General features: G+C 44.9%; 1 protein-coding gene across 1 annotated transcript in view; it reads right to left on the bottom strand.

Annotated features, from left to right (window-relative positions):
• Positions 1-22,288, bottom strand: part of LOC115144004 (rho GTPase-activating protein 22-like) — a 40,022-nt gene extending 17,734 nt beyond the window's left edge. Inside the window, exons 1-4 of the mRNA XM_029684570.2 lie at positions 22,142-22,288; positions 20,694-20,826; positions 10,521-10,720; positions 8,908-8,995 (exon numbers count right to left, since the gene is read on the bottom strand). Of these exons, the coding sequence (XP_029540430.2) occupies positions 8,908-8,995; positions 10,521-10,720; positions 20,694-20,826; positions 22,142-22,288 (568 nt within the window). The remainder of the gene's footprint in view (positions 1-8,907; positions 8,996-10,520; positions 10,721-20,693; positions 20,827-22,141) is intronic.
• Between the last annotated feature and the right edge of the window lie 268 nt (positions 22,289-22,556).

The following is a 22,556-nucleotide window of genomic DNA, read 5'->3' as shown; positions in this document are numbered from 1 at the left end:
CACTAGCAGTAGTTATCTCTATCCCCTGGTTTCCCTAGGGAGAGGCAGATAGATACCAGAGGAGGAGTGTACGCTAATCTCTCCTTGTGTGCCCTGGCCTTGCTCTCCCTCTCCCTCCCTGGCAGTTTGCTGTGTGTGGAGTGATTAGATGGGCTCCTCTACCCTTCCTTCCCAAACAAACCTCCCCAGTCCACACACACACTCTCTGGAAAACGAACAGACTTTGCGAATCAATTGGGAAGCCTCTGATTGGCCAGATTTGTGATGGTGATCTATAGTTCACTCGTAGAAAAGAAGGGTTCCAAAAGGGTTATTCGGCTGTCCCCATAGGATAACCCTTTTGGGTTCCAGGTAGAGCTCTTCTGGGTTCTACATGGAACCCATTATGGTTCTACCTGGAACCAAAAAGGGTTCTTCAAAGGGTTATCCTATGGGGGCAGCCAAAGAACCCTTTTAGGTTCTAGATAGCACCTTTCTTTCTAATAGTGTATGAGTCTAAACTGCAATGACCGGTATAGGGACAAAGTCGAGTCACAATTCAACGGCTCAGACACGAGACAGACGTATGTGGCAGGGTCTACAAGCAATTGCGGACTACAAAAAGAAAACTAGCCACGTCACGTACACTGACGTCTTGCTTCCAGACAAACTAAACACCTTCTTTGCCTGCGTTCAGGACAATACAGTGGCACTGACGCGGCCCGCTACCAAGGACTGCGGGCCCTTCTCCGTGGCCAACGTGAGTAAGTCAATTAAATGTGTTAACCCTCACAACGGCATCCTCAGAGCATGCACAGAACAGCTGGCTGGTGTGTTTATGGACATATTCAATCACTCCCAAATCAAATCAAATCAAAATCAAATTTTATTTGTCACATACACATGGTTAGCAGATGTTAATGCGAGTGTAGCGAAATGCTTGTGCTTCTAGTTCCGACAATGCAGTAATAACCAACAAGTAATCTAACTAACAATTCCAAAACTACTATCTTATACACAGTGTAAGGGGATAAAGAATATGTACATAAAGATATATGAATGAGTGATGGTACAGAGCAGCATAGGCAAGATACAGTAGATGGTATCGAGTACAGTATATACATATGAGATGAGTATGTAAACAAAGTGGCATAGTTAAAGTGGCTAGTGATACATGTATTACATAAGGATGCAGTCGATGATATAGAGTACAGTATATACGTATGCATATGAGATGAATAATGTAGGGTATGTAACATTATATTAGGTAGCATTGTTTAAAGTGGCTAGTGATATATTTTACATCATTTCCCATCAATTCCCATTATTAAAGTGGCTGGAGTTGAGTCAGTGTCAGTGTGTTGGCAGCAGCCACTCAATGTTAGTGGTGGCTGTTTAACAGTCTGATGGCCTTGAGATAGAAGCTGTTTTTCAGTCTCTCGGTCCCAGCTTTGATGCACCTGTACTGACCTCGCCTTCTGGATGATAGCGGGGTGAACAGGCAGTGGCTCGGGTGGTTGTTGTCCTTGATGATCACTGTATTGTCCTCAAAGCGGGCAAAAAAGTTATTTAGTCTGCCTGGGAGCAAGACATCCTGGTCCGTGACTGGGCTGGTTTTCTTCTTGTAGTCCGTGATTGACTGTAGACCCTGCCACATACCTCTTGTGTCTGAGCCGTTGAATTGATATTCTACTTTGTCTATACTGACGCTTAGCTTGTTTGATAGCCTTGCGGAGGGAATAGCTGCACTGTTTGTATTCGGTCATGTTACCAGTCACCTTGCCCTGATTAAAAGCAGTGGTTCGCGCTTTCAGTTTCACGCGAATGCTGCCATCAATCCACGGTTTCTGGTTAGGGAATGTTTTAATCGTTGCTATGGGAACGACATCTTCAACGCACGTTCTAATGAACTCGCACACCGAATCAGCGTATTCGTCAATGTTATTATCTGACGCAATACGAAACATATCCCAGTCCACGTGATGGAAGCAGTCTTGGAGTGTGGAATCAGCTTGGTCGGACCAGCGTTGGACAGACCTCAGCGTGGGAGCTTCTTGTTTTAGTTTCTGTCTGTAGGCAGGGATCAACAAAATGGAGTCGTGGTCAGCTTTTCCGAAAGGAGGGCGGGGCAGGGCCTTATATGCGTCGCGGACAATGATCCAAGGTTTTTCCACCCCTGGTTGCGCAATCGATATGCTGATAAAATTTAGGGAGTCTTGTTTTCAGATTAGCCTTGTTAAAATCCCCAGCTACAATGAATGCAGCCTCCGGATAAATGGATTTCAGTTTGCAAAGAGTCAAATAAAGTTCGTTCAGAGCCATCGATGTGTCTGCTTGGGGGAGAATATATACGGCTGTGATTATAATCGAAGAGAATTCTCTTGGTAGATAATGCGGTCGACATTTGATTGTGAGGAATTCTAAATCAGGTGAACAGAAGGATTTGAGTTCCTGTATGTTTCTTTGATCACACCATGTCTCGTTAGCCATAAGGCATACGCCTCCGCCCCTCTTCTTACCAGAAAGATGTTTGTTTCTGTCGGCGCGATGCGTGGAGAAACCCGCTGGCTGCACCGCCTCCGATAGCGTCTCTCCAGTGAGCCATGTTTCCGTGAAGCAAAGAACGTTACAGTCTCTGATGTCCCTCTGGAATGCTACCCTTGCTCGGATTTCATCAACCTTGTTGTCAAGAGACTGGACATTGGCGAGAAGAATGCTAGGGAGTGGTGCACGATGTGCCCGTCTCCGGAGTCTGACCAGAAGACCGCCTCGTTTCCCTCTTTTACGGAGTCGGTTTTTTTTGGGGGTCGCCGGCTGGGATCCATTCCGTTGTCCTGGTTGAAAGGCAGAACACAGGATCCGCGTCGCGAAGATCATATTCTTGGTCGTACTGATGGTGAGTTGACGCTGATCTTATATTCAGTAGTTCTTCTCGACTGTATGTAATGAAACCTAAGATGACCTGGGGTACTAATGTAAGAAATAACACGTAAAAAAACAAAAAACTGCATAGTTTCCTAGGAACGCGAAGCGAGGCGGCCATCTCTGTCGGCGCCGGAAGTATCCCTATCCCTGTCTGCTGTCCCCACATGCTTCAAGATGGCCACCATTGTTCCTGTACCCAAGAAGGCTAAGATAACTGAACTAAATGACTATCGCCCCGTAGCACTCACTTCTGTCATTGTGAAGTGCCTTGAGGGACTAGTCAAGGATCATATCACCTCCACCTCACCTGCCACCCTAGACCCACTTCGGTTTGCATACCACCCCAATAGGTCCACAGACGATGCAATCGCCATCACACTGCCCTATCCCATCTGGATGAGGAATACCTATGTAAGAATGCTGTTCATTGACTACAGCTCAGCATTCAACACCATAGTGCCCTCCAAGCTCATCATTAAGCTTGAGGCCCTGGGTCTCAACCCCGCCCTGTGCAATTGGGTCCTGGACTTTCTGACGAGCCGCCCCCAGGTGGTGAAGGTAGGAAACAACATCTCCACTCAACACTGGGGCCCCACAAGGGTGTGTGCTCAGTCTCTCCTGTACTCCCTGTTCACCCATGACTGCGTGGCCATGCACGCCTCAAACTTAATCATCAAGTTTGCAGATGACACAACAGTAGTGGGCTTGATTACCAACAATGACGAGACAGCCTACAGGGAGGAGGTGAGGGCACTCAGAGTGTGGTGTCAGGAAAACAACCTCTCACTCAACATCAACAAAACAAAGGAGATGATTGTGGACTTCAGGAAACAGAAGAGGGAGCAGCCCTATCCACATCGAAGGGACAGTAGTGGAGAAGGTGGAAAGTTTTATGTTCCTCGGCATACACATCATGGACAAACTGATATGGTCCACCCACACAGACAGTGTGGTGAAGAAGGCGCAACAGTGCCTCTTAAACCTAAGAAGGCTGAAGAAATTTGGCTTGTCACCTAAAACCCTCACAAACTTTTACAGATGCACAATTGAGAGCATCCTGTCGGGCTGTATCACCGCCTGGTACGGCAACTCCACCATCCACAACTGCAAGGCTCTCCAGAGGGTGATGCGGTCTGCACAACTCATCACCGGGTGCAAACTACCTGCCTTCCATGACACCTACAGGACCCAATGTCACAGGAAGGCCAAAAAGATCATCAAGGACAACAACTACCCTAGCCACTGCCTGTTCACTCCGCTACCATCCAGAAGGCGAGGTCAGTACAGGTGCATCAAAGCTGGGACCGAGAGACTGAAAAACAGCTTCTATCTTAAGGTCATCAGACTGTTAAACAGCCATCACTAACACAGAGAGGCTTCTGCCTACATACAGACTCAAATCATTGGCCGCTTTAATATATAGATTACTAGTGTCACGCCTGCTCCCGCTCTTCTCCCCTGGCGCTCGAGGGCGCCAGGCTCCCCAGCATTGCGCACTCCTGCCATTATCATTACACACACCTGCCTTTCCCCCGTCACGCGCATCAGTGGTTAATGGACTGTCCTGGACTCAATCATTTCTGTCATTACCTTCCCTATACCTGTCTGGTTCCCCACTCTGTTCCCTGCTTCTACATGAATGTCCATATATCCGTGTATACCCGTGTGCTGACACTGTTCCTGTCTTGTTTCATGTCTGATCCCGATTAAATGTTTGACTCCCCGTACCTGCTTCTCATCTCCGGCGTCGGTCCTTACAACTAGTCACTTCGAATAATGCCACTTCAATAATGTTTAGATATCTTACATGACTCATCTCATATGTATATACTGTACCTTATATACCATCTACTGCATCTTGCCTATGCCGCTCGGCCATCGCTCATCCATATATTTATATGTACGTATTCTTATTCCATCGCTTTGGATTTGTGTGTATTAGGTAGTTGTTGTGGAATTGTTAGATTACTTGTTAGATATTACTGCACTGTCGGAACTAGAAGCATCAAGCATTTCGCTACACTCGCGTTAACATCTGCTAACCATGTGTATGTGACCAATACAATTTGATCACTGTAATCATGTTGTTGGATCACACTCTGCTGTTGGCTAGCTTGTCCTACTCACCCATTTTTACAGTAGGCCTCAGTGTTTTCCCTTCGCTTTAAGTGACCAGAAAGAGTGATGTGTGTAGGTTTGTTGCTAGCCTAAAGGGCACCGCAAGACCCATCTATAGATCCATGGAGATCCTCCATCACAAATTCCAGCATGCTGTCCATAGACTTAAACCAACAAAACAGCGCTTAGCTACTTTCCATTACTTTCTTTTGAAACACTGTCTGGGGTCATGAAGTGAGCCATTGTTGTAGTTACTGACAGTTTATGCATATCAGGTAAGGAGAGCCCACAATGAAGCTCAGATGAAAGGGAGGCATGCATGAATATTGTTGACTTTTTCAACCTGGGTCACATTACTCAGGTAAACAAGATCACACGCTTTTCTACAGCTAGTGCCACAGGGTAATATGCAAATGTAAGAGGGCACTAAGAAAGTAGTTTCATGCGGTATACTAAGATCTTGTTAGTACCCTCATTCATTGTTATGAGCCAGTGGGGTGCTTTATAGGCAATGAACTGACAACTAGCTAATCAAAAGTCGTGCAAGCCTAGAAAGACTGTTCTTTGTCTAGAGCTGTATTCCCTTCTAGCAAACAGCTCTTCTTTATAAGGCTGAGTTTTTCTGCAAGGCTTGGACTGGTGCTGGGGGTAGGGGACAGGCTCCAAGTGTGTGTGTGTGTGTCTGTGTGTGTGTGTGTGTGTGTGTGTGTGTGTGTGTGTGTGTGTGTGTGTGTGTGTGTGTGTGTGTGTGTGTGTGTGTGTGTGTGTTTGCACTGGCTAAACAAGTGGCCTACAATAATTAATTAGCTGAAATTGTCTTGTTTACCCAGGCTTGTGTGTGTGTGTGTGTGTGTGTGTGTGTGTGTGTGTGTGTGTGTGTGTGTGTGTGTGTGTGTGTGTGCACCATCCTTTACAGGCTGTTGTTTCCCAGCTGGTTGTATGGCTAGAGACCAACACAAAAGGAAGCTTAGCCTTGAGTAGCCCCTTAAAGCACAGAGTGCATTTAAAAAGCACAGATTATTATAACTGTTTCCTGACTCTGATAGGCTTTCAGTAATAGCCACATAGCTACTTCAGTTTAAAGGATATTGAAAAGGGTCTTTGGATTTGGCTACGTTTTGGTTCATTGCTTTCTTGGTCCCAAGGATATTAGAGGGAAAGGAAGCAGGATATTTGACATTTAAAATGTGTGAGGGCTCCTCCCTAAACAGTTTAATTGTAGCCTTGGATATGAGGATATAAAAGGTGCTATCTGATAGGTTAATTTGGTCATACAGGATCTATCACCGTAGATGTTCCTGAGGAAATGAGTGTAGATGTATCATGTATCAATGCATCATCTCTTGCCAAATTTTGGAGGGGAAAAAAATCAAGCTAGGCATATTTGTACCCTTGATGAGTTAATGTCAATTTGCAGGGGCCTTCGCTTCTCTTTCATTTGGACAGGGCAAGGACCTTAAAGTGTCCACATCAAACACAACCCGCAAGGACGTTTATTGGCAGAGGTCATGCATAGAGAGAGTCCGTGAACTGAGACCCAGGAACACCCTAGTGCCTAGCCTTGCTCTGAAATAAGGCTGCACGATATGGGCCAAAAAAATCAAATCATTTTTTTTTAACGAAATATTGTGATTGCGATTTCACCTGCGATACAGATCTAAACACTTACTGTTGGAATTATAGAAATAGAATGATTAAATAAAACAACTAAGTGGAAAGCAGCATTGTTCTTGTTTGTTACAATCTCTTGACTGCATTTGACTTAACAGAACCGCATGCAAACTTATAGTGGATCTAACAGCTAGGACGATGAACTGCACCACTTGAGCGACAGGTGGCGGGGTTTGGTGTGTGTAGGAAACAGCTACAAGAGGGGGAAAACAACTGAGTAAGCTATAAACGTGGATGTCAATGTGTCAATGTTGCAATTTCGATGTGAATTAGAATAATTGCGCAGCCCAACTCTGAAAGGATGACGTGATGTGGTAACAGAAGGCAAACGATGCTCATTTCAAGTCATTTCTCAAAAGTGCTAGGAGAATTATGCAGGCAGTAACCTCAGAGGTCATGGGCTCTCTAACACCCTAGATGGCACAGTCAAAAGCCCAAATGGGCCAATGAATTGCAGGCACTGCTCTTTGCCCGAAACCGATTCTGAAATGGATAGTATGAATGAGGACCGGACCATCGGTCCAGAGTGGATCTGACTCCATATGGAGACATTTTGGGTGATGTGGGTGAATGCAGTGGCCCCTCTTGACCTATTGCAAGAAGTACACAAGAAGCTTCCCCGCGCCTCTGTTGAAGCCTTACAGTAATATTTGTTTCCCAACCCCATTGCCAGAGTGGATCTTTATCGTAACGCCATAGTCAATCTGAGCACTCAGTGGTTGTTCATTTCAAGGCTGAGAAGCGAAAAGCATTCATTTAAGCAGAGTAAGAGAGAAAGCAAGAGGGAGAAGAAACCCCCCCCCCCACCTAGTTTCTCTCAAGGGCTTGAGAATTGAATATCTTCTAATGAGCATGTAGGGGCTGAGTTGGGTTTGAGAGTGAGAGACTTCTAAAGTGCACAGCTCCGATTGAAATGCAGTCCCCTTTCCATTGTGTTCTTGCTGTCCCACTGTTTAAATGGTCTTCAGAAATGGCCTTGACAGCCCTGTGTGCTGCCTGCCGAGCTCATCCACACGTAGCCAGTAAAGGCTGATTGGGGTCACACTCTGCTGCAATATCTACGTGAAGAGTTGACTGCGTAGGGTCTTTCCAGCACACTCGCCCCCAGGCAAAGCTGCGTATTGTCCGTGTACATGTGAACAGTGTTGCTTCCGTCCCTCTCCTTCGCCCTCCAACCTGGGCTCAAACCAGGGAACCTCTGAACACTTCGACGACAGTCACACGCAAAGCATCATTACCTATCGCTCCTGCAAAATATGCAGTCCTTGCAGAGCAAGGGAAGCAACTAATTCAAGGTCTCGGAAGTGAGTGACGTCACCTATTTAAATGCTACTCGTGCTCACCGCTAACAAGCTAACCCTTTCACACTGGTTACGTTTACATAGATGTCAACCTTAAAAGAGATAGTCATGAGAACCAGCTATTGGGGTCAGTATGCCTGGGCAAGATTAGAATATTCCCTTTTCTCTCTTCCCTGTATTAAAATGTCATTCGCCAAGGAGCTGGAATCCATACTGATGCATCAATGTGTTCTCAGTGATTAGTTCTGATTCTGAAGTCTTGGTTTGGAGATTTTGTCACGAAAGAGATTAACATCCACAGGGATGCAATTCTTAGGGGGTGATATACTGCTGTTTCCATGACATCGACTGACCAGGTTAATCAAGGGGAACGTAATGATTCCCTATTGATGCCACCTGCTAAATTCACTCCAGTCAGTGTAGATGAAGGGGAGGAGAAGGATTTTAAGCCTTGAAACAATTGAGAGATGGATTGTGTGTGTGTGCCATTCAGGGGGTGAATGGGCAAGAAAAAAAAATATTGAAGTGCCTTTGAACGGGGTGTGGTAGTAGGTACCAGGCGCACCGGTTTGAGTGAGTCAAGAATTGCAACACTGCTAGGTTTTTCACACTCAACAGTTTCCCGTGTGTATGAATTATGATCCACCACCCTAAGGACATAGCGCGAATTTTACATAACTGCGGGAAGCATAGAAGTCAACATGGGCCAGCATGGGCCACCAAGCTTATCTACCAGTCAGTATGGTGTCTGTGAAACTGCATCTCCAGTCTCCATTGTAAAACATCAGCAGTGCCCCCTGCTGGCTCAGTGTGGTATTGAGGAAACTGCAGACATGTGCAGTGATGCCTGACTGGCAACACATGTATTTTCTGCTAAAGGAGGAGAGGCTGTGGTGTTGATGGATTATCTCACCTGGAACGATTTCAAAAAGATGTCTCCCTGGTTCTTCTGGGTTGGCGGTGAGCTCGTTCACCTGACAGCCCTGCAGAGGTATGCAGCCCTGGAATAAACAAACACAGAATCCATTCAAAAACCAAATATTAACAATACCTCAGTGAGATTAAACTCTAATCGTTTAAATCACAAACATTGATAAAAAACAGACAGAAGATCTCTCTCTCTCTATATATATCTCTTTCAGGATGAAGGAGTACAGATTACTGAATGGAGATAAATCGTAATTAAACAACTTCATCGAGGCCTGTTCATTTAGAGACTACTCAGAAGGAAAACCGGTCTCATTTTACCAGTCTGGCAGCATCCCTCATCATCCCTCATCAAACAGTGATGGGATCTGCCAAACCAGAGATCAAGCTGTCCACAGTAGTCGCCATGGCAACAAATTGGTAGCATGTCAGGGCAGGGCTAGCAGCCCAGCAGAGCTCCCAAAAGGGTACAACGTGCCTTGAATATCGATGGGGACAAATGACTGAGGAGAATTAAGACGGAACTCAAAATCTGAGATTATTCTCCCTTCTGGAGATGTCTTGTAGCAACCTTTGTGGCTCTAAACACCAAGCCATTCCTTAATGGCCTGCTCTACATGATAAAAAATGGCTGTAGATTGCCTAAATGCAAATTCCCTTCCTTCAGTTATCATTTCCTTTCATCTCAGTGCGAGACCTTGCTGTGTGAATTGCTTACACAGCCCCCTGCTCCAATTTCTATTGATTAGATGGGGGAAAAAGCGGACAGATTGACACTTTCACACACATCCTGGTTACCGCGCAGGGAGGGGCGGGTGCATATGTGTGTGTGTGTGTGTGCGTGTGTGTGTGCGTGTGCGTGTGCGTGTGTGTGTGTGTGTGTGTGTGTGTGTGTGTGTGTGTGTGTGTGTGTGGAGAAATCAATACTGGCTGGATGACTATTGACGGCCTGTGATTAAAAGGTGCCTATCAAACCCTTCAGTCATTCAGCCAGGCCTTAATGCAGAGCTTCTCCAGCCTGAAAGAACTCAATGGTTTGTGTGTGTGTGTGTGTTGGGGAGACAGGTATGCATTTAAAAGGGCAGCAGTCAAGTGGGAACGCCTGTGGAAATCAATGGTGCTTGGATATCAGGCCCGGGAATGTAAGAAGATGATCACTGAACACTGGAAGCATTGGGCCACCGACTACCGCCTGCTGTCTTTTGATGGATCACTTCATCACCCTTTCCTGGCTTGATGCTGTGTGGTGGTCCTGAAACAACTGTCTGCCTGATTACCGCATAGCTCTTTCATGACCATGCCAAAATGTCATGACCAAAATTGAGCAACGGTATCAAAACTATGTTTCATCCTGATTTTCCTTCTCGGCAGGGCACGGTGGCAATGCTATCTATCCATGCTAGGTGGTGATATAGACAATTCATTTGACCTATTTTTTCTAAGCAACGGATGAAAAAAACCACAGCAAAGTATTATTGGAGAGGATCTGAACTAGCCACAGTAGCTACTATAGTGAAAGTCCCACATTAAACCGAATAAAGGACTTCAGCGAACCTCTGCAATGAACTGAAGAAGAGCTTAGGTGTGAATGTTCAGTACCTGTGGCTTGGTCTCCTCCTCGTCTTTGTAGAAGTAGAGCTGGTCGGAGCGCAGGACAAACCATTTTAGCTGCCAGTTCTTCATGATGCTCCTCTGTTTCTTCAGCCAGCCAGCCTTCAGAGCCCCCTCCTGGAGACTGGGGGAGGATGGCCGGCATGGGCCCCGGGACACATCCCCCATCACCATGCTCTTGGACCGGGCTGGAGAGTCGAGACATACACACATGAATACAAATACACACATAAGCAGGGAGGGAGACTGGCAGAGAGGGAGACAGGCAGGGAGGGAGACAGGTAGGGAGGGAGTCTGGCAGGGAGGGAGACAGGCAGGCAGGCAGGGAGACAGGCAAGCAGGCAGGGAGACAGGCAGAGGGGGAGACAGACAGTGAGACAGGCACATACACATAGTGTGTCAGCTCTAGGGTTGCCATGGTGAGGCAGACACCACACACACCACGTCCTGCCCTGGAGCTGAGGCTGAGGCTGAGGCCCCCCTTCCTCCCCTGGGTAGAGGTGGCTGGAGACCCACCCGGCACAGGGAAGAGAGGAAAGGCCTCAGGTGATCTAAGCGATTCATTTAAAGCCACTGGAAGAGAGTTATTGTCTGTTCTGGCAGACCAACAGAACCAGGAACCAGTTTGAACTGTGATAATAAGACCTCCTGGGATTGACTCTGGGTTTTAGTGTAACGTGAGCTCAGTCAAGGACTGTTTCAGATGCAGTTTATAGGCTTCCTATGTCTGGAGGCTCTGAACTCACACAGGGTCCCCGTATCAGTTTCAGTCTGTCCTTTACGCAACGCAATTCATGAAATTAGCTTGATACAAGACACACGCAAGATGACTTAATACAGTACAGCCTGTGCAGAAAGTCAAATCTGGTCTTTACTAGTCCATGCATTAATCGTGACATTTGACAAAATAAACAAAAAAAACTGATTTCAGCTTCTAGAGACCTGACCGTCCTGAGAGAATAGCCACTCAGCAACACCTCCCACAGAGCCAAACAGCGGCAAAGGCAAACAAGACAAGCAATTTGATGATCATGTATAATTTATAGGAATCAATCCTGCAGACATCCTCTCTGCTGGACCTCCTGTGTGACACACTCAGGATCATTGCTCAGCTTAGAGGGGGGAGGGAGGATGAAAATCAATGTTTATTCTTCCCCTTTTTTCTCTCTTATTCTCCCTTTCTTCTCCTTCTCGCGATATGGGGTGGGTATGGGAGGCCAGGAGTTTCTCACGTGGTCAGGATGGGGAAACGCTGTAGTATGGCTATGATGCAGACACCCTGGAAAGACAGTTCCCAACACCTCCCTGGCATCACTCACCATGTTTTATTGGCATTAATTCATAGTTCTAACTGTCCATTCATTTTGAATCAAATCAAATTTCAAATCAAACCTACATTTACAGTCATTGTTCATTATACTCTGTGGTTATGGGTTGGGCTGCGGCTCCTTGCCCCCAGCACCAGACACAACATAGCATGGCCACCGTAGCCTAGCCGTCATTGTCCCCCTCCGTTCCTACTGCCATGGCTGCCTGCCTGGCTCCCTTCCTAATGGGTTGCACTCATCAGAGGAGCAGGGGCCGCCGTATATCACATGAACCATTTCTCTCTCTCTCGCACTGTCTCCGTCGACAACTGTCCGTCCATCTCTCTCTACCTCAATCCCTGTTTCTGGGTGCTCTGCTGGCCCCACTCAATCACAGCCCCGTGTGCTTGCCTGGAAGCCTCATTAGAGTAATTACATACACACACTAGTGTTGAATATTTCCCCGGCTATTTTACAAATGTTCCATCCCGAGAATAAATCCCTTTTCTCAGCGGCTAACCCAGTTCTTCCCGCCAAAACTCAAAAGTGTCATTCAAAAGCATTATAAAAGCGCCTAAAGCTTTGATTGATAAATTCAAGCCTGGTGCTACCTGATCCCGATGAGCCATACATGAAATACATTTTGTGAGCCTAGATTGTGCCATTATCCAATATATGATAGGCCTATAGGCTACTGCACATTTTGCATGACAGAAAAATGTCAAAGCCCATAGATGTAGCTAGCTCTATGCTCTCCTGGGTAAATAAACAAAACTAGCTTCAGTAGACTGATCTTCTGGAGTGTGAGCTGTATTACTGTACTGCACTGTATTACACTGTATTATATTGACTGGAATGATGCACATCGTTCAAACCATGATAAAGCAGGGAGTGAACATGCCATTCTGGTGCAGCACATGAGACCTACAAAGTTTCAAGTATTGGCTAGCGAATTTGACTTTAATTTTGAAATATAATAGGGCCTATTTGTATAATTAGTTGGCTGACGCATAAATACCTTTCATAATATTGTATTTCCCCTAATGTTATTAGCATAGCTCCTCTTTCTCTCTTTGTCGTTCATTCCTTCCTTGCGTTCAACAGTTAAATGAAATAAGTTTTGTCGTCCTTAACGGCATCATTCTAATGACATCCTTGAATAATATAGGACTAGAATTAGATGCAAAAGGCTTTCACTTCTCTTCAGGAAGATTGAAAGGTTATGGGTCTGCAGAAATAGCTGCTATAGCCTACTGCCGTCTCACGCTTGCTCTTCTTTCAAACTATCCGAGTTCTATAGGCTGCTATATTTAACATTCAGCAAACAAGCGCTTGTATCCCTTTTAAAATAGTGTATTGGTATTTTTTTTAAAGAAGAAAAAAAACATTATTTCCAGCAAGCTATTCTAGTCTAGCTTTTCCTTCATGGGACTCCAAGAGCTTTTTGATGGAAAAAAAGCCAATGGATCACAGGTGCGTATTGCGCAAGAGACAGAGGCTCTAAGTTAGAAGCTTATTATGCTTAACCCATCATTAATTAGCTAAATATAAAGCTAATACTAAATTGAATGTATCACCTGAAAGAGGTAGGCTAGGACATCCATATATTGGGCTATATATCAATCTAGAACAGGTCTATCAATTTTGGATGCAATTTGAACGGAGTGACCCCCGAAAGCCAGATGGGTAAATTAGACCCGCATTCAGTCTTTATATTACTGTAGAATAGACTATGCTGCAACAGATGTAGGCCTAAAAAGAAAAAATGATGCCATAATGAGATGATAGGTCTACATGCATCTTGAACTGCGCTCCATACTGAGATGTCTGTCTGTCCCCACACTGAGCGTTGATAATTCATCATACAGACGCTGTAGAGAAGACAGTTTAAACATTGAATACAATTTAACAGTTTAATTTTATACCATGCTGTTCATATAAATAGTTTATTATAATTCACTGGCTTCTCACACTTATTTCCCCGGGAAATGGGAGTGGTTTTGGGCAGTAACCGGGTTCACGCCATTCATCCCTAACACACATCCGTCCTGGAGGTGTGTGACCAATCGGTTTCCACGGTTCAAGATTGAAGCAATCACGTGGACTGGGATATGTTCCAGGTAACATCAGACAACAACATTGACGTATATGCTGACTCGGTGAAAGCGCAAACCACCGCTTTTAATCATGGCAAGGTGACTGGAAACATGACCGAATACAAACAGTGTAGATATTCCCTCCGGAAGGCAATCAAACAAGCAAAGCGTCAGTATAGAGCCAAAGTAGAGTTACAATTCAACGGGTCAAACATGAGACGTATGTGGCAGTGTCTCCACTCAATCGCGGATTACAATAAGAAAACCAGCCATGGCGCAGACATCGACGTCTTGCTCCCAGACAAATTAAACAACTACTTTGCTCCCTTTGAGGATAATACAGTGCCACTGACACGGCTCGCTACCAAAGCCTGTGGGCTCTCCATCACCGCAGCCAACATGAGTGAAACATTTAAACGTGTTAACCCTGGCCTGGGCTGGCATCCTTAGCCGTGTCCTCAGAGCATGTGCAGACCAGCTGGCTGATGTGTTTACGGACATATTCAATCAATCCCTATCCCAGTCTGCTGTGCCCACATGCTTCAAGATGTCCACCATTGTTCCTGTTCCCAAGAAAGCAAAGGTAACTGAACTAAATGACTATCGCTCCGTAGCACTCACTTCTGTCATCGTGAAGTGCTTTGAGAGACTAGTCAAGGATCATATCACCTCCACCCTACCTGATACCCTAGACCCACTTCAATTTGCTTACCGCCCCAGTAGGTCCACAGACGACGCAATCGCCATCACACTGCACACTGTACACTGCCCTATCCCATCTGGACAAGAGGAATAGCTATGTAAGAATGCTGTTCATTGACTACAGCTCAGCATTTAACACCATAGTACCCTTCAAACTCGTCATTAACCTCGAGACCCTGGGTCTCGACCCCACCCTGTGCAACTTAGTCCTGAACTTTCTGACGGGCCGCCCCCAGGTGGTGAGTGTAGGAAACAACATCTCCACCCCGCTGATCCTCAACACTGGGGCCCCACAAGAGTGCGTTCTCAGCCTTGTCCTGTACTCCCTGTTCACCCATGACTGCGTGGCCATGCACGCCTTCAAGTCAATCAACAAGTTTGCAGGCGACACTACAGTGGTAGGCTTGATTACCAACAATGACGAGACGGCCTACAGGGAGGAGGTGAGGGCCCTCGGAGTGTGGTGTCAGGAAAACAACCTCTCACTCAACATCAACAAAACAATGGAGATGATTGTGGACTTCACGAAACTGCGGAGGGAGCAGCCCCCCATCCACATCGACGGGACAATAGTGGAGAAGGTGGAAAGTTTTAAGTTCTCAAATCTCTGGCCACTTTAATATATTTAATAAATGGATTTAATAAAAGTATCGCTAGTCACCTTAAATAACACCACTTTAATAATGTCTACATATGCTACATTACTCATCCCATATGCATATACTGTATTCCATCTACCACCATACCATCTACTGCATCTTGCCTATGCCGCACGGCCATCGCTCATCCATATATTTATATGTACATATTCTTATTCATCCCTTTACATTTGTGTGTATGAGGTAGTCATTGTGCATTTGTTAGATTACTTGTCAGATATTACTGCACTGTTGGAACTAGAAGCACAAGCATTTCGTAACACTCGCGTTAACATCTGCTAACCATGTGTATGTGACCAATACAATTTGATTTGACTTGATTTGGTTTGGCCATAAGCATGGTGGGCAGAGACTCGTTTGAGCTCGTTTGATTTAATGTCGCAATTGGTATATTGTGAGATCTCAAACATTGTCTCAAATATCGTCTTAAATGAAACGAGAATGACAAAGCCTTTCAGTACTCTATTCATTATTCTGTCATTCCAGCCAGATGTATTTCCTCAGACATAACACAGCGTGGTGTTGTGGGGTCTCTAAACAGACATTTGGGGGAAGCGTCATGAGTCTTGTTTTCCAGTTTCCACACTGACCTTTCAAATTCGACTCTACTGGAAGAAACCAAATAGGTCCAAGAGGAATGAAGGAAGGATTTGCAAATGTTGCCGTAGTCGTGCACACTCTTAGAAAAAGGGGTTCCAAAAGGGTTCTTCAGCTGTTCCCATAGGACAAGTATTCCCAAACTGGAGGTACCGCGCAATGCCATCGGGAGTACGCCAAATAAAAATGTGATTCACATTTTTTTTTAAACAATAATAATATGAATTTGTTTTTATTTTTTTAAACATTGTTTTTCCTTCACATTTTCAAACAGTCCATTTATATTTTCCAACGGGGCTATACATTTGGATGACTTTTTTTTCTCGCCTGAGTAGCCTCGTTTCACTGCCAAAAATAACATTAAACCATCTAGTGTTCAGTGAAATAACAACACAATGTCAAATACAGGTAGCCTAGTGAAATAATTTACATCCAATCACATTAACCGTTACTCTCTCGTGGGAATTCCACTAACGGTCCGTATGTAGCCAAGTGTAGCTGCTGCTCATGTTAGTATCTGTACTGATGGCGCAAAAGCCATGACAGGGAGACATAGTGGAGTGGGAACGCTCAGTGCAAGCAGTTGCTCCCAATGCCACTTGAGTACACGGCAGCATCCACCAAGAGTCTCTTGCTGCCAAGGGACTGCCTGACACCTTGAAAGACGTCACTTTTAATAATTGGGCAGTGTATTCCAATGCACCCATGGATTGCAACATCTGATGCAAACTACATTACACTTATAGAAAAACAATTTGTGCTATCTAGATGCTCCCCACAGGAGAACCCTTTGAAGGATTCAAACATAAAGATATAAAACTCTATTTTTTTTGTGAAGAATCAACAACAAGTGGGACGCCCAATTTTTCAGTTTTTGATTTGTTAAAAAAAATTGAAATATCCAATAAATGTCGTTCCACTTCATGATTGTGTCCCACTTGTTGTTGATTCTTCACAAAAAATACAGTTTTATATCTTTATGTTTGAAGCCTGAAATGTGGCAAAAGGTCGCAAAGTTCAAGGGGGCCGAATACTTTCGCAAGGCACTGTATATTCATTGTGTGGGACAAAATTGAGGCTATGATTAAGAAGTTGGAGCTCTTCTCTGTCTGCATTAACAAGGACAACACACAGGTCTTTACATCATTGTATGATTTTTTTTGTGTGTAAATTAACTCAAGCTGACGGACAATGTCAAATGTGATATAGCGAAGCACTTGAGTGAGTTGGGTGCTCAATTACGAAGGTACTTTCCCGATACGGATGACACAAACAACTGGATTCGTTATCCCTTTCATGCCTTGCCTCCAGTCCACTTACCAATATCTGAACAAGAGAGCCTCGTTGAAATTGCAACAAGCGGTTCTGTGGGAATTGAATTTAATCAGAAGCCAGTGCCAGATTTCTTAATTGAGCTGCGCTCAGAGTATCCGGCCTTGGCAAATCGCGCTATTAAGAGTTATGTGCATCCTTTCAAGCACACCCTTCTCATTAACCTGTAGTGAGTTATTCATTGGGGTGGCAGGTAGCCTAGTGGTTAGAGCATTGGACCAGAAACCGAAAGGTTGGTAAGCTGGTAAGGTAAAAATCTGTTGCTCTACCCCTGAACAAGGCAGTTAACCCACTGTTCCTAAGCTGTCATTGTAAATAACAATTTGTTCTTAACTGACTTGCCTAGTTAAGTAAATAAAAAAATCATAATTTTCAATGAACAAATATGGTTTAATACGTAAGATGGTTAAATAAAGAGCAAAAATATTCCATATTATTTGTGAACTGGTCCTATAAGAGCTCTTTGTCACCTCCCACGAGTCGGGTTGTGACAAAAACTCACACTCATTTTTATGTTTAATAAATGTATCGTATAGTGTGCAGGGTTACAATGATGGAAAAAAAACAACATTTGAGAGTGCGCTGACCCTGGATGCTAGAGGGGGTACACAGCTGGAGGTTGAATGTTTGAAGGGGTACGGGACTATAAAAGTTTGGGAACCACTGCCATAGGAGAACCCTTTTTGGTTCTAGGTAGAACCCTCTGTAGAATGGGTCCTTACATGGAACCCCAAAAAGTTATACCTGGAACCAAGAAGGGTTCTTCAAAGGGTTCTCCTGTGGGGAGCATCTAGATAGCACAAATTGTTTTTCTATAAGTGTAATGTAGTTTGCATCAGATGTTGCAATCCATGGGTGCATTGGAATAGACTGCCCAATTATCTGAGTCGGTGTGTGTGTGTGTGTGTGTGTGTGTGTGTGTGTGTGTGTGTGTGTGTGTGTGTGTGTGTGTGTGTGTGTGTGTGTGTGTGTGTGTGTGTGTGTGTGTGTGTGTGTGTGTGTGTTTGTAGGCCAAGGTGACAAATAACATTTGATTTGATTCCCTGTGTTGTCATGGGTGTAGCTAAAATGTGGTCTCTTCCAGTCTGTAAGTAGTCTCAGAAACAACATTGGGACTGTTGCGTTTACACAAAATACTAGCAATTCATTTCGCTATGAAGTGCGCATTCAGAGTACTTCTTTGTATGTTTATAGTTAAGTAAATGGATGGTTCGCCCTCACAGTCGCTCTGAGATTCTAACCCAAACATACTATTCTCCTCCATATGACTTATAGTGATCTGCAATGAAAGATGTAGTAGATTGGTGGTCCTCCTCCTCATTGTACTCCCTGACCCTAGAGAATAGTCTGCCAAGGACGTTCATCATGAGTAATGTATATTGCGTACCAGCTTTACTAATACCATCAATCAATGAGCTCATGTCTGAAAGAATGATCACGCCACCTAAGGAGATGTGCTCTATATAACTTGTCTAGTTAGCATGGTCCAATGTGCTGCTACTAGAATATGGCGCATATGTCTCTAATCCATAGGATATGGTCTTGTTTCAAAGTGGGTGAAACCTCATCCAGAGGTAGTCATTATGACCATAGAGAAACAACTACTGCATGATTTCATTGCACACACACACACACACTATAGCCCGGAGGTAGGCAACCCTGGACCTGGTGTGCTGCAGGCCCTTCGTGTTCTAATTTAACCGACCTTAGAAGACCAGGTGTGTTGATCAATCAGCTCAGCTGGTCAGGTGAGGTGCCAAGTTGGAACAAAATCCTGCAGTACCTGTGGCACTCCAGGGACAGGGTTGCCTAAACCCCTGCTATAGCCTATATCCAGTCACTGGTCTTCATCAACTTTTGAGATGTGGATTCATCATCACATGGTATGGCCTTATAGTCCTCGAAAATCAGAGAGTAGCTATCCATTAACCGGTCACATTGCGTAGACTTATCAGCCACAGGATAAATGACCTGGCTCTTTTCTCCAAGCACGGAATCCATTTGAGAAATTCCCATTTAATTAGTATGGTTGCTGTGTGATTTATGATGCATGGGCAGGGGTGGTGGAGCTACAGGTGCATCACTGGATCATTTCCACGGACTCTATCTGCTGCTGATGAATGTATTAACCCATTGAGAATCAGTGGAGAGTTTGCCTAAGAAATTGTAGTAGGCGTCACTCGGATTAGGCGGAGTGGGGGTGTGAGTACTGTGCCGCGATGTTCAGCTGCAGTGAGGTGTAACACTGCTGTGCTGGTGTGTGTGTGTGTGCGTGTGTTCTAGTGATGTGGGGGGAAAAAGGGATTCAAGTTACATATCGCAATATTATCTTGGACGATTCTATATCAATACTACTCCGAGGTAGTGCTAGCTAGTGCTAGCCGGCTGTCCCTGTGCCAGAACTCTGGTATTTTTCATCTTTTCATTTTTCTATACCTTGTTCTCCATCTTCTTTTTAAATAGTGAGCCAAAATGTTTTCAGCACTTTTATTTCCATGACTGAACAAAACTCGTTTTTTCATGCTCTCTCTTGTACAGTGAGCAATATGTTTGGAACATCAAATTGCAGTAAAATTGCAGTATTGAATCGCAATCGTGAGAATCGCAGCACATATCATATCGGCACCTAAGTATCATGATAATATTGTATCGCGAAGTCCCTGGCAATTCCTAGCCCTAGTGTGTACTGTATCTATGCTGTATATTCTGTTGCATAGTATGTGTGTGTATGTGTGTCTACTACTGTGCCTGTAGCTCATCTGTCAGTAATACTACTGTCAATGCTGTGTAGTATACTACAGTAGTGGGCTCATCTCATCCCAAAACCATGGTAATGGACTTCAAAGGCATGATGATGGGGAGAGGGAAACAGCTGAGATGTGGGCTATTTAAAGAGATTACCATGGACCAGGAAATATATTTAAATGGACCAGGACTTCGAAAATTGTATTTATTCATGTGTTTTGTTGAATGAATAAAAATAAGCCATTTTTACGTACCAATTACAAAAGCTATGCAGAGAATGTGCCTATCTTAGAACCACAAACCTAATTGAATCCATTTGTATTTTTTATATCTTTTAATGAATTAATTCATCCATCTAGTTTCTCATACGCTCTCAATTTGATCTCATTTTAGAGAGAGTAAGAGAATACGGATTGCAAAGTGACCTCTCTATATCGGTACTGTTCATCATTTCACATGAACTCTCATGAAATCTTCTCACACCTGCATCATTTTGTCATTCACATTCTCGTGCCAATGTCGCGAACATCAAAAGCAGCAACTGACAGACAAGCATCTGGTCAGCATCATCAAGATGAAGCAGGAGATGATGATGTCATTGACAGCATCATAGTAGAACGATCTATGTGTACCGCCCATGTGCTCCATTCACATACACTATATAGCAGTAGTGTGGGTCGATAGTAGTGGTAGAGAAAAATACATCGCTCTCGGCTCGCTCACCTCTCTTGGTCTGTCTGATCTTGGGACTCAGCATGGCTGTCATCGCTGGAGGACGACACTTTCCCCTCTCAGCATGTTCATTCGTCCGTCCGGCACCCCACCCCTCTCGTTTTTCTCTCTCTATCCCTCGTTTTCAACACACCATCCTCTCCTGTCTACCCTCTATTCTCTTCTCTCTCCCACTGACCTTCTGTAATAGGCAGCACCAGCAGCAGCTGCAGGCTAGGGGGCTGGGGCTGAAGGGGGAGGGATCCCTTCTCCTTGCACACGCTCAGTGGCCTCCACCCCTCCCTTCTACATTATTCATCGCCGGGGAGACCACGCTGGTGGGTAGGGGGGAGGGAGGGTGGATCTCATCCCACTACTACTATACCACACCGACCGGTAAACGCCAGTTTGTGATTAGAATGTCCTTCCCATCGCAGGTTCAATGGGGCTGAAACACACAAGAAGGAGAGCTGCTATATCCCTGTCACTTCCTCTCTCTATGGCTGGGAGCTACCCGCTTAATTGGTTAAAGCCGTGTGTTTCTCTCTTTTTCACTAATGTTCTGTCATTTTCTCTCTTTCTAGCTTTTTCTCCCTCTGTCTGTGTTCTTCCTTTTCCTTCTGTTTCTCTCACTGTTGTCTACCTCTTCCTCACTACGTCATTTACGAAAGTTCAACCAGGAAGGCTAGTCTGAATGCTTGTTTAACTTCATCGAGTAGCATAGCATAATTCACTCTGTTTCCTGTTATACAAATCAAATCAAACTTTATTTGTCAAATGCGCTGAATACAACAAGTGTAGACCTCACCGTGAAATGCTTACTTACAAGCCAAGCCCTTAACCAACAGCGCAGTTCAAGAATATTTAAGAAATTATTTACCAAATAAACAAATGTAAAAAATACAAATAAAAAACTAGGCTATATACAGGGGGTACCGGTACCGAGTCACTGTGCAGGGGTACACGTTAGTTGGGGAAATTTGTACATGTAGGTATGGGTGAAGTGACTATGCATAGATAATAAACAGCGAGTAGCAGCAGTGCACAAAACAAAATGTGGGGGGGGTCCATGTTATAGTCAGATGGCCATTTGATTAATTGTTCAGCAGTTAAGGAGCCTTTTGGTCCTAGACTTGGCGCTCTGGTACCGCTTGCCGTGTGGTAGCAGAGAAAACAGTCTATGACTTGGGTGACTGGAGTCTCTGACAATTTTATGAGCTTTCCTCTGACACCGCCTATTATATAGGTCCTAGATTGCAGGAAGGTTGGCTCTAGTGATGTACTGGGCCATTCACACTACCCTCTGTAGCGCCTTACGGTCAGATGCCGAGAAGTTGCCATACCAGGCGGTGATGCAACCGGTCAGGATGCTCTCGATGGTGCAGCTGTAGAACTTTTTGAGGATCTGGGGACACATGCCAAATATTTTCAGTCTCCTGAGGGGGAAAGGTTTGTCGTGCCTTGTTCACGACTGTCTTGGTGTGTTTGGACCATGTTAGTTTGTGGGTGATGTGGACACCAAGGAACTTGATACTCTCGATACGCTCCACTACAGCCCCGTTGATGTTAATGGGGGCTTGTTCGGCCTGCCTCTTCCTGTAGTCCATGATCAGCTCCTTTGTCTTGCTCACATTGAGGGAGAGGTTGTTGTCCTGGTACCACACTGCCAGTTCTCTGACCTCCTCCTCTCATCGTTGCCGGAGATCAGGCCTACCACTGTTGTGTCATTAGCAAACTTAAGGATGGTGTTGGAGTCATGTTTGGCCACGCAGTCGTGGGTAAACAGGGAGTACAGGAGGAGACTAAGTACACACCCCTGAGGGGCCCCAGTGTTGAGGGTCAGCGTGGCAGACGTGTTGTTGCCTACCCATACCA

The sequence above is a fragment of the Oncorhynchus nerka genome, linkage group LG16 (genome assembly GCF_034236695.1).
Source record: "Oncorhynchus nerka isolate Pitt River linkage group LG16, Oner_Uvic_2.0, whole genome shotgun sequence".
NCBI lineage: Eukaryota > Metazoa > Chordata > Actinopteri > Salmoniformes > Salmonidae > Oncorhynchus > Oncorhynchus nerka.
This window is presented reverse-complemented; position numbering and strand designations above follow the sequence as displayed.